This window comes from Pocillopora damicornis, chromosome 3, assembly GCF_964200805.1.
Source record: "Pocillopora damicornis chromosome 3, jaPocDami1.2, whole genome shotgun sequence".
In the NCBI taxonomy this organism is placed as follows: domain Eukaryota; kingdom Metazoa; phylum Cnidaria; class Anthozoa; order Scleractinia; family Pocilloporidae; genus Pocillopora; species Pocillopora damicornis.
In genome coordinates this window covers 29,437,085-29,459,484 of record NC_142672.1, presented here as the reverse complement: position 1 = coordinate 29,459,484, position 22,400 = coordinate 29,437,085, and the positions used below count along the sequence as shown (strand labels likewise).

General features: G+C 39.5%; 1 protein-coding gene and 1 pseudogene across 2 annotated transcripts; both read left to right on the top strand.

The window, feature by feature from the left end:
* The first annotated feature begins 1,441 nt into the window (after positions 1 to 1,441).
* Positions 1,442 to 17,648, top strand: LOC113669880 (uncharacterized). Of its 2 annotated transcripts, XM_089199239.1 has the most exons (17): positions 1,442 to 1,747; positions 4,065 to 4,301; positions 4,937 to 5,022; positions 5,506 to 5,718; positions 6,390 to 6,683; positions 7,842 to 7,970; positions 8,635 to 8,718; positions 10,837 to 10,947; positions 11,098 to 11,151; positions 11,440 to 11,537; positions 11,805 to 11,917; positions 12,156 to 12,494; positions 13,483 to 13,634; positions 14,058 to 14,170; positions 14,650 to 14,774; positions 15,521 to 15,664; positions 16,585 to 17,648. In XM_089199239.1, the coding sequence occupies exons 1-17, from the start codon at positions 1,666 to 1,668 to the stop codon at positions 16,860 to 16,862; spliced, it is 2,652 nt and encodes an 883-aa protein (XP_089055365.1). In that variant the 5' UTR covers positions 1,442 to 1,665; the 3' UTR covers positions 16,863 to 17,648. The 2 variants fall into 2 exon arrangements, with proteins under 2 accessions (XP_089055365.1, XP_089055366.1); XM_089199240.1 differs by lacking the exon at positions 12,156 to 12,494 and having other exon boundaries at positions 1,445 to 1,747.
* Positions 17,649 to 18,800: 1,152 nt separating this feature from the next.
* LOC149049250 (uncharacterized) lies at positions 18,801 to 21,050 on the top strand (annotated as a pseudogene).
* Positions 21,051 to 22,400: the final 1,350 nt, after the last annotated feature.

Below are 22,400 nucleotides of genomic sequence, written 5' to 3'. Positions count from 1 at the left end.
CACCTAGGCGGGTCACCCCACCTATCATGTAAACGTGATCAAAATAAAATAAGAAATTATATGGACAGGCGGGTTACCTCACCTACCTGGGGTCCCCCACCTCCATGTAAACAGGCCCTAAAACTCTCTATTCTGATTTTAAGAAGTGCTTGCTTCTAAATCAAGGCAGGGTTTTTTGAACATTAAAGATGTATCTACAATTTGCACTTAAAATGAACGATTTTTACTCCATAGAGGCATCATCCTTTTGCACTTGAAAATACTCCAAATTCGGTCACTTTTAGAACGATTTTCTGAAAACCTTATAACCCACGACAAATCATGCACGGCAAACGGCAGATCTATCTTTCCTCTCAGAGAATCCATTTTAATTTTGAAAATTGGCCGACGTGAACCTTTATCCTTTCCAGTCGAGTATTTTAAGCGTTGTTTGCAGTTTCTGATGTCAATTTCGGCGGGCACATCTTTGAGAAACAGGTTTTTTCGTTGGAAATTTAAACGGATTTAAATTTTGTATGGGCACTCAATGATTTTAGAATTACAAGTGTGAATGCAAGCAGTGTTTATAAGTAGTGTTAGAACTGTGATGTCTGCATAGAAAGCTGTTTCAGGTTTTATCACTCGTTTGTTTTTCAATACGAATTATGCCATAATTCCAAAGCTTTTTTTAGAGGGAAGAATGTGTGAGAGAGGAGAGAGTCATACTTTCCTAGAATGTCTTCTTGTCTTCCTAGGTCCCATTCCATTAAATGAACAGATTTTATTGTTTCTGCAGAAACATGACCTTGGGGATCATTCAGGGCACCAGTGATGTTACTCTCAGCACGTATTTTATACGCAAGCTCTCCAAGAACAGTTTTCTCTTTCTTTCATGATGCACTGATCACACCTATTACGATATTTCTGCAAAGAAAAGTTTTGTTTTAATAGCTAAAAACTACTTCTGCGCCATTTAATGTCTTTCGTAGTGTCACGGCAAGAACTGAAAACATAATACGCCAGTGTCTTTTAACCAGAGTTCACAAAAGGAGGGAACTCAACAGTGTATCGAGTACGAATGTCAAACTATTTTAAGATTCTCCGACCAAACAATAAGTAGCAGTAGGAAACAACGGGTCAAAATTGGGTAAACATCGGAATTCTAATGTCATTCACTCACTCGCTCACTCACTCATTTCGACCACATATGTGGCTTCGCCTCTTAGAGGAGGCAGTAGCCACTCAAAACGGAAAACCGCAATGAGCACTAATCCGAAAAAACCGAAGCTTTTTTGGCACAAAAACCGAAATACCGATCTATAAGATAGCCGAAAAACCGCTAAACTGAAAATCACACAGCCCTCCTTCTGCTTATTTATCCTTATATTCTTTGAATTTCTCACATCTGGTCCGTGATCCCGTCAGTGGTCCTATCCGTAATCTAATCCTAATTTTCCCTTACCACGTGTTTGTCTTCTTTGTGAGTGACATGTCACTATGCTCCGAATGACATTAACATTTCATATCTGGAGAAGCTTGGTCTGATGAGCCTTAGTGTCAGTTTGTTACGAAACCAAAACTTATCCTTGTATGCTTCAGGCTGAAGGGTAGAAGTGGAAGAGAACTATTCAAATGTTCGCGATTTGTCGAACCACAAGCATTTGAATCTCGAAGGACGAAGAAGACATGACTTTCCGTGTGGTAACTACAATTTGCTTCATTCTCGGACTTTCCGTCACCCGAGTGGTTTATGGCGAGAAATGCGGAGGTATTAGATCATATTTACTTGCTAGTTTTATTGCATCTCTTGAGTTTTTACGAAATGTGACCATATTATTGGGCAATCTCTGGGTTTTTTACGAAAGCATGTCTGGACAGGTAGCAAAACTAACGAGAGCGATCTGAGTTTTAATTCAATTCAACATGTCTGGTTAAAGTGTGCTTCCCCATTCATGACACATTGCTCTGTATTTTAACATCAGAAGGGAGAAGATATATCATGCAGGATTTTTTCGATTATACAAACAAAATAAGGTTTTCATTTACCATTGAAAAATCGTGCTCAGTTTCAGGATGGATCAAACGCTCGACCGCGTGAAACTTGAGCAACATCAGAGAGAAACTAATTGCTGTGAATGATATACCTTCCTTTAAGATAATTCTCATTTTCCAAATGAGACATAGCCTTAAGCTTAATTTTCTTTTCGAGAGCGATGAAGTGGGAAATGGGGCCGGCGAGCTCGCGAAGAAGGCTATCGGTGGTTAGGTACCTAACCTTTTAATTGAAAATTCTCTGTTTATGCATGAGACCGCAATTACTAGCTCGAGCGTGTGCTTAAATTAAAATTTAAGTCAACAGGATCGCTAAATACCCTCTTTAATTCATCCGCCATAGTATTTCTGTTATTCGCCGCTCTCTTGGGTCCTTAAACACCTCCCCCTACCCTCAGTAAGAAGGATGGCTTCATTTTTAGTCTTGGATACGCGAGCGTAGAAACGACTATACACCTTCGACACGAAGCGCCATCTTAGATTGCGTGACGCACCAAATCAAGGCTGGACGGGCATTAGGTATTGGGTTGCGTTGTTAATTTCTGTAGTAACGACAAACGAAATAAAAGTGGTGAGAATTTATCTTTCTTCAACTTTCCTTCGAATGATTTATTGAGATCGAAATGGATTGCCCCGAAAAGGCGAGATGAAGAGCCAGATTTCGAGGTAAGAGAGGAGTCGTGACCAGTGAGTTGTTGGATGCACGTGTTATTAGCAATCGACCTTCCCGTTCGATTGAAGAGTAAGCCAGCAGTTTTTATCGATGAAATATTTATTCATTCCATATCCATAACACTGGATTAAAGTAATGAATCTATTATTATTTTAACAGTAACAATGAGATTCTCTCTCGTTTATTCGCGTTATAATTTGCGGTTTTAAACGAATTTGCCAGATAAAGAAAGGCTCTACTCTAGTGAGCTCGGCTCACTTCAAACCAGAAGATATGTATATGACTATGACTGGGCTTTACACGTCTAAAACATCGCAGTTTGCATGGACCAAGAAGGGTAAAGAGCGCCGACAAAACAAATTGTAGGAATTAAAAAAATTTTGCGGACCGGCAAGCAGAAGAGAAGCGACGTCAATTCTTTGTCAATTCAATCCGGTTCAATAGTCGTAAAAAACTGCTGGCTGTTGCGTGCAAAAAATTCGATCCAAACCGCAAACCGCGTACACAAAATTCGATCCAAACCGAAAACCGCTTGCAAAACCGTGAAAACCGGTAAATATTCACATCCCAGTTATCAAAACCCAAATCGATCCGATACAGTTGTGACAAGCGGAGCATGCAGAGGTTTTCGCAGCTATTCGAGATCAGTGGAGGCGCATAATTGCCGCTCATATCGAAGATAAACCGAAACCCAAATAGGAAAAATAGAAAACCACATCGGATTCAAATCCGAAAACATATCTGTATTTTTTTACGAAAACCGAAAACCAACTGCTGCAAAACGGAAACAAAACGAAACAAAAAGAGTGTTTCAAGTTATTTAGCACAAGAACTGAAAAACCAGTCTCATAAATAACCACGAGATATGCAAATTAAAATAATCTGTCAATTTATTTCGGTTAGGAAAGGAAGCTGCGGCGTTTCTGTTGGACTCTCTCGTCTGTGTAAAGGCTTCTTAGTGTTTCATCGTTTCTTTTTCCAACCTTTTTACCGTGTGGGAAAATAGGCCGCTGGAAGAGCTAGAGTGACGCAAATGACATTAACAGGATGAGGGTACAGCTGCCGTTTTTTGTTTGTCACGCAACATCTCTTTACTCACAAATTCTGTCAGTGCAGATTAGACGAGCATTAACAAGCGCTCGTGGCTTCTTATATTGCCCAAAGTGTTTTCCCGTTTCAACGGAATAAAAACGTAGAGGAGTATTAAGTGAAGAAGAAAATTTTATGGTTAACGGTAGGAGGTTAACACGGTGCAAAGAAGAACGAAAAGTTGGGCTTCACTTTAGACATACAAATTTTTATCAACTGCAAGTCAAAAGTAACATTCAGTCAAAATTGTTTGTTTAATCTTTGTGTGCAGATGTTTTTGACGATTTACCCGCATCTTGCTGTCCCGCAAAGTACGTGGATGTCTGTTGTCCGTTTGCAAAACCGTGTAACGCCTTAGCAGCGACACCTACTCCTAGTATGATGACATCAAGTCCAACGCAGAGAAGCAGGGGAAAACCGTTTTGTATGAAACCTCAAAATTCGTCAGCCTGTGAGGCAGGATTTTTCTTCAACAAAAGTTTGAAGAGACTCGAACCCTGTCCTGATGGTAAGTTTGTAGTTTCCTGATGACATTTGATCATTTTGCCATCCCGGAAGTGTGAAGTCGCAACAACTTACGGTTGTTTGTTATAATGAAATATAGTCAGCAGCTTCATAGCAATGTCCAAACGCGGGAAATTCATTAAAATAGTGTTTTTTTTTCGCGGTTTGTGGAGCAGATCTATTTACTATCAATATCCTAAGTGCGGTCATGGAATGGTTGGTACAGTGGGAAGGGGGAGGGTGACCGCAATAAAGGAGTCGACTCTACACAGTTTTACTACGATTGAAGTTTCAGACCGATGTAGAAAAACAAAGGTAGGAGTTATTCACGACTAATTTCGCACGTTAAGGATTTGAGCGAGACTACGGACAAGCCTGTGAATTGACCGCTTTGCAAGTCATGCCTTTTCTCGGTCTCAGACTTCGTCGCTCCCCACCCCCACCCCTCCTCCTCTTGGGTTGATGAATTAGATATAGAAGAGGCAGTGCAATGATGAAAACCAATTTGTTCTCATGATCTCATAAAAGGGATGAATTCAACTCTCAGAAAAACACAATTAAGGCGAAAAGTCATCTGTCGGCTTGAAGTAAGAATCTACCGTAAAGTTGATGAAATATTGACTTTATGAATGTTTTCAGGCTTCTATTGTCCCCAGGACCAACTCTGTATCATACCATGTCCAAAGGGAGCATACTGTGTCAGGGATAAAATAGTTAACGCCACGGTAAGTTTTACATGATCTTATTCAACACAGAGTGGGAGAAGCGGTGGACTAAAAGTTAGTGTGTTGGACTCTGAGTCGAGAAGTTTGAAACTGGCTGGGTCTTTGGGGCAAAACAGTTTAATTTTATGGTGTCCTTGCAACCCAGAGATGTGAATGGGTACCACGGCGAATTGTCTTGAGCTAAAATCAGTTTCCAGATAAAGGCCAAAACAATTTCGACTTCTTCTCACTCGTGGGTGGTGGCTGGATTTAACTGGAAGGGGGGGGGGGGGGGGAGGGGGTTGCCAAAGTGATATTTCATAAAGTATTCATGCAAGAACTACAATGCTAATGAGGTTTGAGTCTGATAACACACTTTTGCCAACGTTTATGAAACCAGTGTCACTTGAGGTTTTTTTAATTGTAGATTTACGCTATTAAATGCTCTGTTCTGAGCCCGTAGTGTGTTCGGTTCATGATGGAAAAAGTCATCTTATTTTCTAGAAAAAATCACCCCAACTGTGCCGCGAGAGTGGAAAATGCTGCAGCCCTTCTCAGTCCATCCCTATCTTTGATTCTTCTAAGTATATTTGCCCTGGAGCCCAGCTTCCAGTTCCCTGTCCTCCAGGCAACTATTGCCCAAACGTCACCATTCAAAAGACGTGTCCAAGTGGATATTTCTGTCGGAATGGAAGCGTGGAACCTCAAGACTGTCCGGTAAGAGTAACTAATCTTGTTACATGTAGTCGGTAAAAATCACAGTATTATTCGATAGTGTACATCCGTAGGTATCTCCTAAGTGGTAACAGCCGTTAAAGACAAATGCGAGATGAACGGGATTTTTTAAGGCTATTTGTCCATGTGAAATCCAAGTCCAAAACTATGGACATTGTATATGTTTATGGATATACTACAATCTCAGAATTAGTTCGGCTAATTGTTACTCCGTACTTCTAATATGAACATCGATAGCAAATGCTAAGACTGCAAGGCAAACTAGGTAATGCTCTTAAGATGCATCCTTTTCATGAATGCTATGCGAGGAAGGAATCGTCGCAACTAGATTTAAGGAGGAACAAATTTGTGCCTTCTGTGGCTTTACAGGTAGACTATTTCACGGCGCCAAACACCTTTCTAAGTGAAGCTGTCTTTGGTAAGATTGGTTCGGGGCGGTGAGTGTCAAATTTTGCTGTCCACGTCGAAGCTGCAATACTTATCCCAGTTGTTTTTGCATCTGCGTGAAGCAAAAATTACCTCAGGGAATATTAATTCATCTTATATCGTTCATTTGCATTTTATGGCAGAAACATGTGGAAGATGCCATCCCTGTTGTTGCATGCACAACTCCTTGTTGAGCGCAGTCTTATTTTCAATTGGTCTTTTTTCAGATTCTCTCCATATGCAAGAAAGGGTCTTCAGCTCCTGTCAGCGCTCCTGGTGGTGTTTTACTCATCTTTGCAATATTGCTGGTAATGCTGTTGCTTTTGCTTTGTTTCAACCACGAAGAAAAACTTATAGAATGGTGTGAACGTTATGTAACAAAGAGACTCTTCGCAAAGCGACGGTCAAGAATGGAAGAGGATATCGGGAGGAACACTTTGGATAAATACCGAGAGGAGGCGGAGCCCAAGACACAAACCGTCACCATTCGTTTTCAAAACCTGAGCCTCTCTCTTAAAAAGGTAACTACCTGGTTGTGAGATGGGAGAGGGGAGGGAAGGAGGTCTTTTGTTATCAATCTCCAAGTAACGGTCAATCTCATGAACGAATGTTCGCCAAAGGTTATTTTTCTCACTTCCGAGTCCGTAACGCTATTAAGTCAAGTACTATCGGCAGCAAAAATGCTACTGTGGCTAGTGCTACTGCTACTGCTACTGCTATTATAATAGATATGATAATAATAATGATAGTATTGATAATGAAAATAATAATAATATAAAAATGATATCATCATTATCTTGTTAGTCGTATTACAGTCGAACCTCGATTATCCGGACATCGATTAACCGCACTTTTCGATTATCCGGACTTTTTCTCTGATCCCGTTTTTTTTCATGAATATTAATGACCTTAGATGTTAAAAACTTTAGGAGGTAAAAAAATTCAGAAATTATATTAAAAGTCAGGAAAATTGCGTTTAAAACAGCGCATTACACGCTCCGCTTTCGAAAGATCGAGCGCTCGGAGACAAAAAGAGACAAGAAGTATTCTAATGCGTTCAGCTGAATTTTGATTTGTTCAGTATTGTTTTGTTGCTAAGCTGAGCGTGGGTTATGTAAACACACGAGACGATCATAACTCAAAACGACAACATGTCTACGAAGCGAAAGCGATCTATTGAAGCAAACTTTTAGAATTAAAAATGTGTTATCTTTATTTCTTTTGTTTACATTGTCTCATTAATATTCATATTTTCGATTATCCGGACTCTCGATTATCCGGACTATTTACCCTAGTCCCACCGAGTCCGGATAATCGAAGTTCGACGGTACTCATTAATTTATTTTGTTTAGTTTTGGCGCCAAAGTACTGCAGGGGAACTTGTTAACACTTAAAAAAAATTCGGCGCGAAAGTGCGCCACGAAAAGTAAAAACCATGCAATTTATGGGATATATTTCGAAGGACTCTACGTTAAAGTAAGATTTTCTGCATGCGTTAGAGAGAAAAGGAAGAATTTATGCTTGGAACATATTTCAATTGGAGCGTAATCTTTAGTAAAAGGAGAATACTAAAGAATGAGTCAGAGCTTACTCCTAAAAATATTTGACACCACAAACATTGTAGGTAATAGGATTTTTATGTACTTATGCGTTGTGTGTTGTTTTCTTCATTTTAACAGACAAAAGTAGCCATTCTTCAAGGCGTGTCCGGACAACTCCTACCTGGGGAAGTAACTGCGGTAATGGGTCCCTCAGGATCCGGCAAAACAACGTTCCTCAATACCCTTAGTGGAAAAGCCTATTATGGGGTTGGTCTTCCATGTGAAATAAGTGTAACAAAAATACTCTCATTGGAGCTTAAAATTCGAGTGAATTGTGCCAATTATTGACTTCAGCACTCTTGAGCTCAAGGGTGTGATCAGTCTCTGGATGCTGTAGAAATTGACGCATTCTTAGGTACTATCAGGGCTTTACTTTCCCTTGGTGTCCGGAACTGAAGATGGTCTGATAGTATTAAAGTTATTGGAATCATCCTTAAAAATGGCCATTAGCAGTATAAGGGACGGCTGAATGGTTAGTTCTTTGCAGGAGCCTTTAGCTGATAGAATCCGATCGAGGAAAACTAAATATTTCCTTCATTTAAAGGGAAAGCATGTCATTGCTAGCCTGCGGAAAATACTATTTTAGGCCTTTTTGTTGTTATTATTTTGCAGTTGAGACTAATATTTACAATAGCACAACTAGAAAATTTACTGATGCGACAATGCAATCACTAGTTATGGCATACGTGTTTAAATTGCGGTGTAAACCTATTGTGACTTCAGGAGCATGAAAGTAATCGACTTGATGAACAGAACTAAGATTGAAGAGAGATCTGGGAAAACGATACAACATACTCTTAGAAAGCATTGGGGTTCACTTAGTTAAACAAATTCAAGGCCGCTTACTGCAGTTTTTTATTTCTGTTTTCAGAAACGCGCGGGTAGTCTCTTCATCAACGACAACTTTGTACAGGACTTGGGTGTTTTCAGAAACATCACGGGATTTGTTCCGCAGGTTAGTTTTGCGTCAGAAACAAGGAAGCAACTGCTTAGTTTTTTCTATCGGTGTGCTATCGTTCAAGAGGGCCACCACCGTACCCAACAAATTGATCGACAGTCAGCGCTACAAACGGCACAGAAGGAAAAATACCGATCGCATTCCCTTCACTCGAACATTTCACCGTTACAACCACGCAATTAGATCTTTCTCCTCAAAAACTTTAAATTACTTCAAAACGATTCAGCGACTAGCACTATCTTCTTGCAACCTCTAACAATTTCATTCAAACACGACAAAAACAGTTTGGTCAGAAGTTCATTTCAAACCAATGACCAACATGGAACTTTTAAATACAGTAGCTCACAATGCAAAACCTGTCCTTTCATTCATAACGTAGAGAAAATGTCGCGACCCAAGAGATCTATCACTGATCACTTCACGTGCACCTCCGCCAATGTCAACTATTGTATAACTTACATTCACTACAAGTAGTTATACGTGTGTGAAACAGGAAGGCGATTAGTTGACCTATTCCAAGAACACCTTCGCGACGTAGATAGAAATGACAAGGACGCACCCAAACCAGTCGAAGCTAATCTCCCCTGATCATTGTTAGCAAATTGACAGTTTGTGGCCTTTCCTTACATCTAGGCAGAACAAAAATTTATTTCTCAAATCAGCACTCCTAATTTCCACTGAATCAACGAGCGCTTTTCATTCAGTTATTTTATTCTTATTTTCTCGTCATCACGTTCCCACCAATAGCTTAGCTCCATTTTCTTCTTATAAACACACGCATCCACAATTCCTCCAGTCGCTCCGATGAAGGGCTAACGCTCGTAACATCAGCTTTGAAACTTTTACCGGGGCCAATTTACGTTATAAATTCAGTTGGTAATACCAAAATTACCCTTTTACACTTTCCCACCGACGAAGAAGCACGTAAGAAACCTGCCCTATTTATTCATGTAGATCTCAGATTTTGAATTATGTTTCCGTTAGCGTTCGCTTACACTTGGTTACAATAAATTGAATTTCGTTCGATTACTCTCTGACTTTCCTTGAACGAATTATTTTATGTTTTAATCCCCAAAGAGCAAAGTTGTTTCTTTGAAGGAACACTTAAAGCTGCTTCCTTTAATAAAATTGGTATCAGATTGGCCCTATAGTTTTGCAGACATGTTAACGATGACGAAAATTTTGACTGTTCTGATAACTTTGCGATTGTAGCTCAATGCTATGATGGTACCTGAAAAAAAAAGAGTCCTACCCTTCATACAGATTTCTAGGTTCAAAAATTTGTAATTTTGGAAAAAAACGCGTAAGGATTGGCCATAGTTGATTAGAACAATTGTTGCTTACTAATGAATCATTGTACTCTCTCCTTAAGTTCGCACATAACACGTGGGTGGTACGTGGACAAGAAAACATCAACAACTGTACAGTTTTAATTGCTAAAGTTGAACTTATAAACTCAAAACAGTTCATTGCGTTATGTTTTAAACTCACTAATGTGAGTGATAAAGAACCTTTTAAGATAACACAAATAGCTCGGTTAAGGTAGCATTCAACTTTTTCAAATAAACAATTCTGAAAGGTTAAGTTCGCGCGTGCTATGCCGAAAAACAAGCTTGACTTAACATAAGTTCACACATGAGGCAAGGATTAAACGCTCGCACATTAACACGTGGTTTTCACTCTAATCGTAGTAAGCATATATACGCTTAACACAGAATTATGTCATGGAGCGAAGTCACTTCTGTATGGAGCGAGGTAACTTTTATTGTGGAGAGATCAACTTTGGTTGGAGTAAAGTGACTTGAAGTGATCTAGCCATGGAGAGAAGTGATCAGATACCGTTAACGAGTTAGCATTTGTGAGAATTTTCAAGTCTTAGCCACAGAAAGAAGCCAAACATAATATATAATTTAGTCCAGAGATGGGTTAAGTTGTATATAATAAAATGCTTGGGACAATTCGAGTTATTGCTGCAGTGTTTGAAATTAGATTGAAACAGAATATGATTCAAAGCAAGGATATAAAGGAAACTTCTGTGTCAGGCAGCGTAAGGAATTAATCCTGTGCTCATCCACAATATATGCCTCTATTAAACTTGTACTCTTTTTCCTTCAGGAAGATATCATGCACAGATCACTGACAGTAAAGGAGGTTTTGATTTATCAAGCAAATCTCAGGTTGCCATCCTCGATTTCCCAAGAAGAAAAGAAAAGAAAAGTCAACGAGGTATGTCGCCCATTAAACTCTTGTATAGTACTGAAACTGAATAATGCTAATAAGAGACCTGTATAGGTAAGCTCGTTCTACATAACTCACTTTACCGTTAAATCAAATAATAAAATTGAAACAGTAAAATCGACCCTTTTGATTTGGCAGGTCCTGGCTCTTCTTGATTTGGCGCACGTCAAGAATACAAAGATTGGAGACGAGGTATGGGCTTTCTAAAGAGAAAAACGCTTGCCAGTGTGAGGACCAACTCTTGATTATTCAGTATATTATCATGACACCATTACAACGAATTACTGTGCCCGCAACTCGCCGTTGAAAACAGCATCTCGCCTTTACAGCTTCGAATTTGTATGGCTTCTATCTATTGCCGGTTCGAGTTTTACGTGTAGATGTGTGTCATTTTCGTTGGATTAATTTAGTCTAGTTTTGTTTATTTGCTTGTCTAATTGTTCTGTTTTATTTATTTATTTATTTTTACTGTCTTACTAGGAATCAAGAGGCATTTCTGGAGGGCAAAGGAAACGCGTCAACATAGGAATGGAATTGGTGACTGACCCGACGTTGCTTTTTCTTGATGAGCCGACGAGGTAGGACATTTCTTTAGCGAGTTGTTGCATTTGATACTGATATTCCTTTTAGGTTTCTCTTAAGGTGATGAAACAGTTGATGGTATTTCGAATCCTCAGCCGCTGAAGGCACATCAAGGCAAAATATCATGAGTCGTTACCATAGGTATCCAGTGTCCCTTTTTTACCACCATAGTCGTCTGATTATGCATTCTAAGGCTTTGATATTAAGGTGCTTCCATTTTGGATTCATTGAACTCTGCACTTCCTTTGTTGTTTCTTTTGCAGTGGTCTGGACAGTACTTCAAGTTTGATGGTTGTGAATACGTTGAAGGCCGTAGCTGAAGAAAAGAAACTGACAATTGTTTGCGTCATTCATCAGCCAAGATACGAAATATTCAGTAAGTCTGAATTACAAATTGAAACAAGTTTAATTTTTCTCTTCTAATCTGTTTGCCGCCTCAAAACGTAGACAGAAATACCTTTGTGATTCCAATATTTGATGAGGGTAGAAACAGAATCAGCGAAACGATTCTTTGGGTATAAATTGTTTCTCTATTGGAAATATTCTTACAACCTAAAATGTATAATTCAACCCCTTTTTCTGGTTATCGTGTTCCAGTTTTCGTTTTTTTGTAGGTAAATTCCACAAAGTTCTCTTTCTTGCGCCCGGTGGACAAACCGTCTTCCTAGGAAGTGTACGAGAGGCAGAAAACTACTTTGATATGCTTGGATTTCAAATACCTGAGAAGGTGAACCCAGCAGATTTTTACATGGATGTCATCGGCGGATTGTGTAAGGGCTCTGAGGAATCAACTGGTACTTTATCCGAGCGTTGGGAGGAGTTTACTGCTGAAAATAACACGGGCGCTGAAAACACCGACTCTGCTGATGGGAGTCGGGCAGTTCCAGATGACGGGATAGAGCAATTTCCTTTTACATCTTTTCTGGGAATGTTTAGGAGAAACCCAAATAAAGGTACTCAGCGATTTCCAAAGGTATTACAAGTCTGTTCCCCGCGATCAATGATAATTAATTGTGGCCTAAATCAATCGATATTAACCCTTTAACTTCCAGAGGTGATTAACATAAAACTTCTCCCGACAACATCCATACATTCTTCAGCAAACAGGTAATGAGGATATTCAAACTTATCAGGTAGAAGCTGCTATCCTGATTTAGCACCGAGTTCTCGTAACTAATTTACAAGGAAATGTGTAGCAGCTACAGGGGAGAATTAACAATCAGATCTTGGGAGTTAAAGGTTTAATTGATGTTTTTCAGTCAGTTTGTATGCATGTATCTGCCGATTGATTAGGAATCGTCCGTGGCAATTAGAAATCTTTCATTCAAAGCTATTTATACTGTCAGCGATTCTTCGCATTCGCAACGATATCTCGCGATCTATGCTTCTACTTCTTAGCGGAGAATTTACTTCAGAGTTGAGTTGACTTCAGTTGTTGATTGCTGGTATTAAGGAAGGATCCAAACAGAAAGGAACGAATACATGAAGTGACTACTAAGTTACCATGGGAAATAGAAATCGCTTACAGTCGACATGTTGAAACGGGTTCCAATTCCGTTGAAGCCTAACTTTTTTCAGGCTTCTTTAGGGCAATCTCTTTAATTGCAGCACAACTGCGAGGATCACTTCTTTACTTCTGACTCGACATGTTGAAAGTTGATGAAGCCTTACATCGATACGATCTGTTAATTAATATCATGGTGGATTAGTCTGACTGGGCGCGCAGCTGCAACTTTGGGAACTCGTCTTACAGTCTGTGCCTGAAAAGGAAATAGCCTGATGATGGTCGTCAGCAGTTCGTTGAACGTTGCGGACCATTCAAATTCCAATGTCTCACGTTTTTGTAATGTTCAACTTCATATTCTATTTGACCTTCCCTTTCTTCAACGAGACTTACTTGCTTTAGTAGAAGGTGATCGCCCTTTCAATTTTCATTTTCAGATCAAGACAGGCAGATGCCCAACTTCTTGATTCAGTTCATCACGTTTCTTCGTCGTGAGATTCGACTGCAGTTTCGTCTGTCACGATCACTTCTTCTGGATCAGTTCTTGGTGTTACTTGCAGGGGGTACCCTTGGGGCCCTCAGGAAGGAGGTTAGTTGGCATTTATGTAGACAGTATTTAACATTTTGCAAATAAGGATCACTACTGCTGGTGTGATACATAGCGCGCAAAATGGTTTTGACTAAGAGCGCCGTTTTTAAAATTTTTCATATATCTTAGTCTCAGAGAGATTTGTTGCTAAAGATTAAAGTGCAACGCAAATTAACATTTCTTGGAAAGAAGCAAGGGTCCCAAAAGTCAAGATATTTTAAATAACTGTGATAGCCAAGTTGTCGTCAGTAACTGAATATTATCACAGCACCGATGCTTAGCTTCTCGCACTAGGCGAGATTTGTAAAACTTCCCGCGCTAAACATTGAATCCCAGAGTACCTTTTCTACATTCTTTGTATTCTTTCTATCTTAGGTGATGACTCGTCCAACTTGAAAATACCTTTTTTCTTTCTATCACCAGGCTCCCCTTGACGAATTCTTCACTCTCGTCACCCTCAGCTCCTTAGCAATTGGTCTGACCGCCATGTTATCTGCATTGAGATGTTTTGGTAGCACCAGGACTACTTTCTGGCGGTAAGGGGTAGAGAATTGTGTTTCTTGATCTGTTTGAATAACGATTCGAAAAAGACGATCGACGATGACAGTAGAGACGAAAATGCAGAGGACGACGGCGACAATGAAAATGACGAGAAAAACGGACATTTAAACGACACGTTTTTGGCGATAACGGCTAGGGCGACGACGAAACGATTCGGAAGACGAAGTGCAGCGACGAAGACGTAAACGACAACGAAGACAGGTAAGAACACGGTGGATATGGATCCTTTCTTTTTCGATATGTGAACAACAAAGAGAAAATTTTTTAACTTTTTGGGAAAAAAAATTGGACTTCCACGTTCCAGAGACATAATTAGGAGAAGAATCTGACTGGAACGTATCGATTTTCTTGGAAATTTTTGGAAATCGCATCTTTCATTAAGCTGTTGGAATGTGAGTGGTTTACTAATTACTTTTATTCCTATTTGATATTCATTATCAATGTCACTTTGCAGTGAAGCCGCAGCTGGTGTCAACAGGATAAGTTACTTTGTGGCTGTCAATGTCGCTCAGATTCCCATAATTGTCATCACTCCTGTTGTTTATTTGAGCCTGCTGTACCCGCTGATTGCACCGAGAGGTAGAAATCGATGTCGTTTTATCTCATAGGCATGGGTTTTCATGACTATTAGAATAGCGCGGGCCTCTGTTTTTCTCTTTCCTGTCAACCTGATAATTTTTGAAGGTTCTCTTTGTACTTTCTTTCAACTTTTTCCCCTTGCGGCGTCTACAAACGTCCGTAGTCGACCAAAGTAGTAGTGTCCGTTAGTGCGATATTTGACGTAAGGCCAGAAAGTCAGAGAATGTTAGGTTTGAGGCCGGGCACTCGCACAGCATGAGATAATAGGGACCTTAAGCAGTCAGAATAGCAACGCCAAGGAAGACTTCGATTAAAAAATGAATTTCTGCCCTAAATTAGAATTTAAAAAATGGCTGCATCTGTTTACCGTCTCATACGGCGCCACACCTCAACTTCAGCACAACGTATAAAAGAAGCGTTGAGTTCCGAATGGGAGTTAAAATAATTTGCCGTCGCGGTTTCGTTTCGCAGACGACGCAGATTGTGGAGATTTCACGATGTTGTTTTGCATAGGACGGCTAAGAAATGTAGAAAGTTTTAAAACGCACGTGCTGAGCTATTGTTCTGCCAATTAGTTCTTTTGTTTTTCCATGTCCTTGTTGTCGTCGCCGTCGTGGTTTGCTTAAGGTCCCTAATAAACAGTTCATGACCTCTTGCGCACAGTTATACCTCCCTCCACCCCCTCTTCACCTTTCAAACTTAGATCTACGTGTCTGTTCTAATTTTTCTAAAAATTGTTTTCTTAGCTTACTTCCGATTTCATTATGCCGCCACTCTTGGAGTTCAGTTCGCCTGCACCGGAGCGGGATACTGCATATCCGCTATCTTCAGCCCCAAAAACTCACAGATGGCATCTGTTACTTTTGCACTCATTTCTTCTCTTGTGGCAGGTAAACAAAGGAAAGGTTATCATGACAAACAGTAATACGAGGGGGAGGTAGAAGAGGGATAGACAATAGAGAATGGAACTTAAGAAAATTTGTATTGATGCGTCACGTTAATCAATTTGACTTCGCTGCTTTGAGTTATTGTATTGGTTTGCTACCTTTGGGTTACTGGACATTACTTATCGCCTGGGGAAGAGGGTGGAGAATTTTGGGGAGATCGTATGTTTAAGGGGGAGGCGGAGGGCAGAGGGAAGAATCAGTCCTCGCCAATAAGGTGGGGGGGGGGGATTAAGAAAATTGACCTCAAATGAGGGGAGGGGGGTCATAAGAATAAAACGGAGCCTTAAAGGATCAAGTAAATTTCATCGTGGCAAAACCATAATCCTCCCCCCCCCTTCCCCCCTCTCCCGGCGGTGAATAATCACCGGCCTTACTGAAACAGAGGAAACTTCTCGTCAACTCTGTCTCGAATATGACGAAATTATGAGGAAAGTCCTAGTTGCTGATAATTACTTGCGCTAAAAGTTCAAATCTAGGACATTATATTGTTTCGGATTCAGTGTCTGGGCAAACAAAGTTTAGAGCGATACCGAAGGCAACCCATCGTAAACCAAGCCAAACGCAACCGAGCTTTTAAAAATTTACCAGAATGTCTGTTGCGTACGCTTTTGGCATAGGCAAAAACTCTTTAAAATCTTAACAATTTGTCAACGTGATCGACTTGCGATTATGCATGAGTTGGCACTCCTACAATGTAATATTTGCCAGGCGCGATCGTGGAACAATTTATTTAAATGTCGTTACTAATTATTTTGCAATACCAATTTCATGCTGCTGAGTGTTTCTTGCCCTCATCCTGCTCTGCTGCCGGTTTTCTTCGTAAATTGACATAATTCTATTTCTATCTCGCACTGAATATGCAGGCAGTTCTCCTTCACTGTGTAAAATGGCAGAGAGCGCGCTGGGTCCAGTGATCTACAGCCTGTCTTACTGCCGCTGGTACCTGGAGGCGCTGTTTGAAAAGGAAGCTATTCGTTACCCAGAAGTCATGGCGGGCTATGTGCATAGGCTATCGACAAGGAATGGTTATACACTGGATAACTACAGCTCTTGTGTAGCAGTCTTGTTTGCCATGGGATTTGCTTACCGATTGCTGGCTTTGTTGTTTATGTTGTTTACAAATAGGGGGAAGCAACATTAGCTGCATCTTGTTGTTCGAGAAATCTGGAGGAAAGCGTGTTATTGTTAAACTTAAGCGTGGCTTTAAATTAGATAATTAGATTGAATTTTTTTGCGTATGTCCTGTGATATTGAACGCAAGAAAAGGAATTAGACGAAAGAGCCAGCTTGTGCAAACATTATTTTGTTGTCAGTTGAGAGTATTCATTTCTGTTTTGTTGTTTTTTTTTCGTTAGCGTGCTCGAAGGTGCCATATTTGTTTAAATTGCTAGGTGTCCTGCCAAGTGTCTGTTGTGATGTACACACAAGGCTTAAAATGACTATGCTAAGAGATTTAGAGGTCACCTCTGTTAGCTCGAAAGTCAGAATCACTATTGTCTAATTTTAATCACAAGAACGCCTAAACCTGTGAAAATTTAGGCACAGTGAAAAATGCCAGGTTTCATAGAAGCGTATAGGAACTTTATACTATTAAACGTTCCTCAGTAGCTGATTTATAAAAGTATACTCTCCAACTCAAAGTAATGGTCTCAGTTAACCTATGTTGTGTTGGCACATAATTTTAGATTGTTGTAAGGAGCTTTTTTAAGCATCTGATTTTAACTTTTCATGTTATGTTTGTTGTTCTCCGTGCAGTAGGTTTGAGTTGAGTGAACTGCAAGTTGTCTAGGTGTAATAAGTATAGTGATTATAAAACCGATAGCTAACGACTTGAAGAGTCTATAGATACTTTGTGTACCGCACACTAACGGAAGAACCTTTAATAATCATTGAATGAGTCCGTGTTAAATAAAATTGTGTTGTTGATTGTCTTCGTTACGTGATGCAGTAGGGTCTTTCTGGGGAAAGGGGGCTAACATAGTCATAAAGATCCCCTCGCTCAGTTACGCCTTCGAAGTATTTCTTCTCGTTTGTAAATAAGGCTCTTGCAATTCTTTACGCATCGTTTAAGTGATCGCATTGAAAGACAACCAACATTGAAATAATCTTGTAATAGCAAATTAAAGCAGAGTAAGGTTGTTGTTGCTGTTGTTTTTTTTTAATGAATTTCAATTTTCTTTTTACGGTACACGCAATCAGGCATGGGAACGGATGTTTCTGATTCCAAGATCTCGGAGACTTTTTAATTCTTCAAAGTCTACTCAAGAGTCTACAGTATTTTAAGAAATTTTGAGGTCAATTGATACCTTTTGCGCCGCAAGTAAACACAGAGTGTTGATTAATGGGTGAATCAGTCTGTCAGATAAAATTGTGTAGTTTTTGTCGTTGTTTCCTGATGCACTAGCGTCTTTCCAGGAATTTGGTAGGGGAGGGGATCCTCCCTGTGAGAATAAGACTGAGAATTACGCCTTTGACGCATTCTTTCCCGTCTGTAAGGACGACTCTTATAATCCAGCTTCACGCCTTCGCTAAGCGCTCTAATTGTGAGATCTCAGAAACTTTTGAGGGCTACTGGGTATAATATTGATAAAGTCTCGCTTCTTAACCTCGTTTTTATTTCATTAGAACGAACACACACGACATTTTTTCCTGTCAAGCATCGTTCTGTTCTGGAGTGGTTATAACTGTTACTTGATTAGTCCCTGTAGTCGTTATGTCTTTAGTGTTTGGACTAATAAACTTCAATCACGTCAGCTTTAAAATTACTTCGGTCCTTTTCTCATATATTTCTATTCTTCTTTAGTTATATTTGCATGCCATGTTTCTATTTATATCAAAGTTCGTGGTGGTCGTTTTGCTCAACCCCATGGTGCAGACGGCCCGAGGGAGTACAATGTTTCTTGTCACATTCGGATCGTTCTTAACTTTCCTGCCGCTTGTGATATTCTGGGGTGAAGCAGCTTTTGATTTTAAACTACTATACAGCCTTCCCACCAATTATGCTTTTCACATTCTAATGGCGGTGTTTTCATTTTATTTGCTCAACTCGCTAATAAATCCTATAATTTAAGCCATACGGATGCCAAAATTTAGAGCAGGTATGTTACAAGTAATATTTCGTAAGACTCTACGCCGCTCGAACCCGGTCAACATTCCACTTTAGGACCGTTAATTTGTAATGTTTGGAGAACTATAAAATTTAAAGAAAAAAATTAGGCTCGAAGTAAACAAGGAAAATTCCTGCGCGTTTCTCTACATTGCTAACACAGGTCCATGACGGAAAACTAACGTCAATGATGATATCAATGTTTAAAGAAAATACTGTTTGTTAAGTTTAAAATTACAGGGATAAAAATGTTGACTCACTGATTATTACCATTGGTATAATTAAATATTGCCATTGGTATTAAGGTAATTATGTGGGAAACATTTCATAGCTTCAATCTTTTCCTTGTCCACGAATAGATTTAGACCTTCGAAGAGTCAGTAAACAATTTTTATGAGCAAGAAAAACAAGCGCAAATGTCTTTTTCCTATCAAGTAGCTAATTTAACTTTTTGGCTCATTTACTAAGATTCACTGTCTGTTTAAAAACACATAGTGACGAAGAAGACTAAAATTTGGAAATTTCAATTCTTACAAAAAGCATAACCTTACTTTCATCCACTAAAATCCCATAAAATCTCAGGCTGTCTCTTGAGGCATTGTTGGAAATCCCAGTATAGCAACACTAGTCACTCGCGTAGTTTTCTTTTCCTATCTTTATTCTAGTCGTCACACGCTTCGTATCGCGTCGATCTTAGCCTATATCTTTTACAAAACCACAATCCTAAAGACCACCCTTGGTTTTGCGTTGCGAGGTTACACGGCTGACGTCACTTTTCCGACAGCATCTGCTAACATTGAAGGTGGGTTAAAAAAAAACTCTTTTGTCTCTTGATTTGTCTCTGACAAAGCTCGTTGCGAAATGTTTTTACATTCGTTGCTTATGCTCCTCTGATTTCTCATATAACTTCGTGTTTTTGGTTGATATGATTGTGTGAGTAACTCGTTTCAGAATCAGCAACAACAGGAAAATTTAACAACCGTTAAGTGACTCTCATTTACTCTTGTTCCCAGTTTTTGAAAGAATTTTTTTTGATATACCTAGGTCTGGAAAAAGATATAGGTGTTCCATGAAATCACATTGATATCCAAACTTTTTAACTGTACCTTACCTTGGCGGAAGAGAGGACCCATTAATGAATTCCTCTCCTATTGAAACCATGTAAGATGTTTTGAGGCTGAAACTTTGTGGCAGTCACAAAATTACCATTAAGTGATCTTGTCAAAAGTTTAGGATAACGAGAGAAACGTAAATTGCTCGTCTCCCATGGCTTCCTTACAATCATACGAACAGGCAGGCACTCATTCAGTTGACATCCAAATGCTTTGTTAGAAACAAAAACAACAAACCTTCACTATTCCAGTACCAATAGACGACTAAAACTAAAAGAATGTTCTTCATACCATAGGAGGTGGATGGGCCTTAAAATTTAGCGCAAGCGCAAGCTATAAAGAATCTGTGGTACAAATGTCGTCAGGAGAGTACCTGTACATCATTTCGCAGGCTCAGTGCCGTTATTATTTCAGCAAAATGGACGACACGGATCCCCCTCCTTTTCATCCAGGGTTTGTAAGCTTGGCGAAGAGACTATCCAACTGAAACGGTAACAATGATGCAGTCTTTGAGTTCATCAAATATTACGGAACTCGTAACCTGTCAGAGGTTACGTTTGGAGCACGATTCATGAAGAACCATAAAATGAGTCAAACAAAGTATTCATGGCTCAGGAGCCAGAAAATTAGTGTAGAAGTACAAGCCAGCTATTCAGGGACCTTCAGTATTGGAGAGGGATTTTCAATGGACTCAGAGCAAAGATCTGCTTTTCACAACATTCAGAAGTCTGTGGGAATAAGGACAATCACTGTAGGAGCAGCTCCCCCGAGCAACGGTGATGCTATGACGTGGGCTTCCTCTGTCCAAGAGAATCCAGTTCCAATAAAGTACACTCTAACGCCCATCCATAACCTGTTTACTGAGAGATATTCCAAGCATCTTCCTGATGTTAACTTGGATGTTGTGCGTGCGATGATCAAGAATGCCTCACAAAATTATTGCCAAGCTCTAAAAAACGAGGGACGGGTAGATTCGTGTGACGACGACATTCATTTGGGCATTGCACTGGAAAACATTGGTGTAAAGACTTTTGGTAATGTTGCCGAATTTATTTTGATTGTTTGTTTTTGCACCTTGAGACATAAAGTAGCCAATGAAGTCGGGGAGTAAGTTGTTGGTTAGCTGTTAGTTTGTTAGAACATTTTGGTCTCAGACTTGCAACTGATATGTTAAATTTAGGATTTTATGAATAAGCTACATCGGGGTTATTTGGGCTGTTTAGCGCTTGCAAATAGCTAAAACTGACGTTCATGTCTAGCAAAAGTAAGAGAATCTTGGGTAAACATCAAATGGCGCAGAAGTAGTTTTTAGCGTGATTTAAACCTCCTTTCTCATTTCCATGTAAGCCATGAAAGTGTGTACTACCTCAAGGGGTCTTACAGCCGTCGTGTTCTGAAATCGGGTATAAATTGCAAGAATCAGGCGGTCCACCCTTGCCAAGAATGAGAGGTTTACCCACTCTCCCATACGAGGATAAATTACCGTGTTGTTGATCGTAATAGCTGTACTACTTTGTAAACCAGTTACGGTATTTTCATTATATCATTGTATTTTTAAAGAAATGTTATGCAGTTTTGCACTGGAAGTATTACGTTAGTAGAGTAAATGATATCGAACAGAGTACGTAGACATTAATTAATTATTCAAAACCGATAAAGCGGCAAATTTGATCGCAAATTCGCTTTGAAGAGCCTTTGATTGAATGATGGACCATAATTGGCCCACTAGGCTTCGTAAAAATCTCTATTCTGATTTTAAAAAGTACTTGCTTCTAAATAAACGCGGGGATTTTTGAACATTAAAGATGTACCTACAATTTGCACCTAAAATGAACGATTTTTACGAAGTAGAAGCATCATCCTTTTGCACTTGAAAATACTCCAAATTCGGTCACTTCGGTCGAGCGATTTCCTGAAAATCCTTATAACTCACGAGAAATCAATGCACGGAAAATGGCAGATCCATCTTTCCTCTAACAGAATCCGTTTTAATTTGAAAAATTGGCCGACGTAAACCTTTATCCTTTTCAGTCGAGTATTTCAAGCGTTGCTTGCAGTTTCAGGTGTCAATTTCGATGAGCACATCTTTGAAAAACAGGGTTTTTTCGTTGGAAATTTAAACGGATTTAAATTTTGTATGGGCAATCAATGATTTTAGAATTACAAGTCTGAATGCAAACAGTGTTTATTAGTAGTGTTAGAACTGTGATGTCTGCATAGAAAGCTGTTTCAGGTTTTATCACTCTTTTGTTTTTTAATACGAGTTATGCCATAATTCCAAAGTTATTTTTAGAGGGGAATGTGTGAGAGAAGAGAGAGTCATAATTTTTCTGGGATGTCTTCTTGTCTTCCTACTGTTACTGTTTTTGCAAAGACATGACCTTGGGAACCATTGAGGGTGCCAATGATGTTACTCTCAGCACGTATTTTATACGCAAGCTCTCCAAGAACAGTTTTCTAT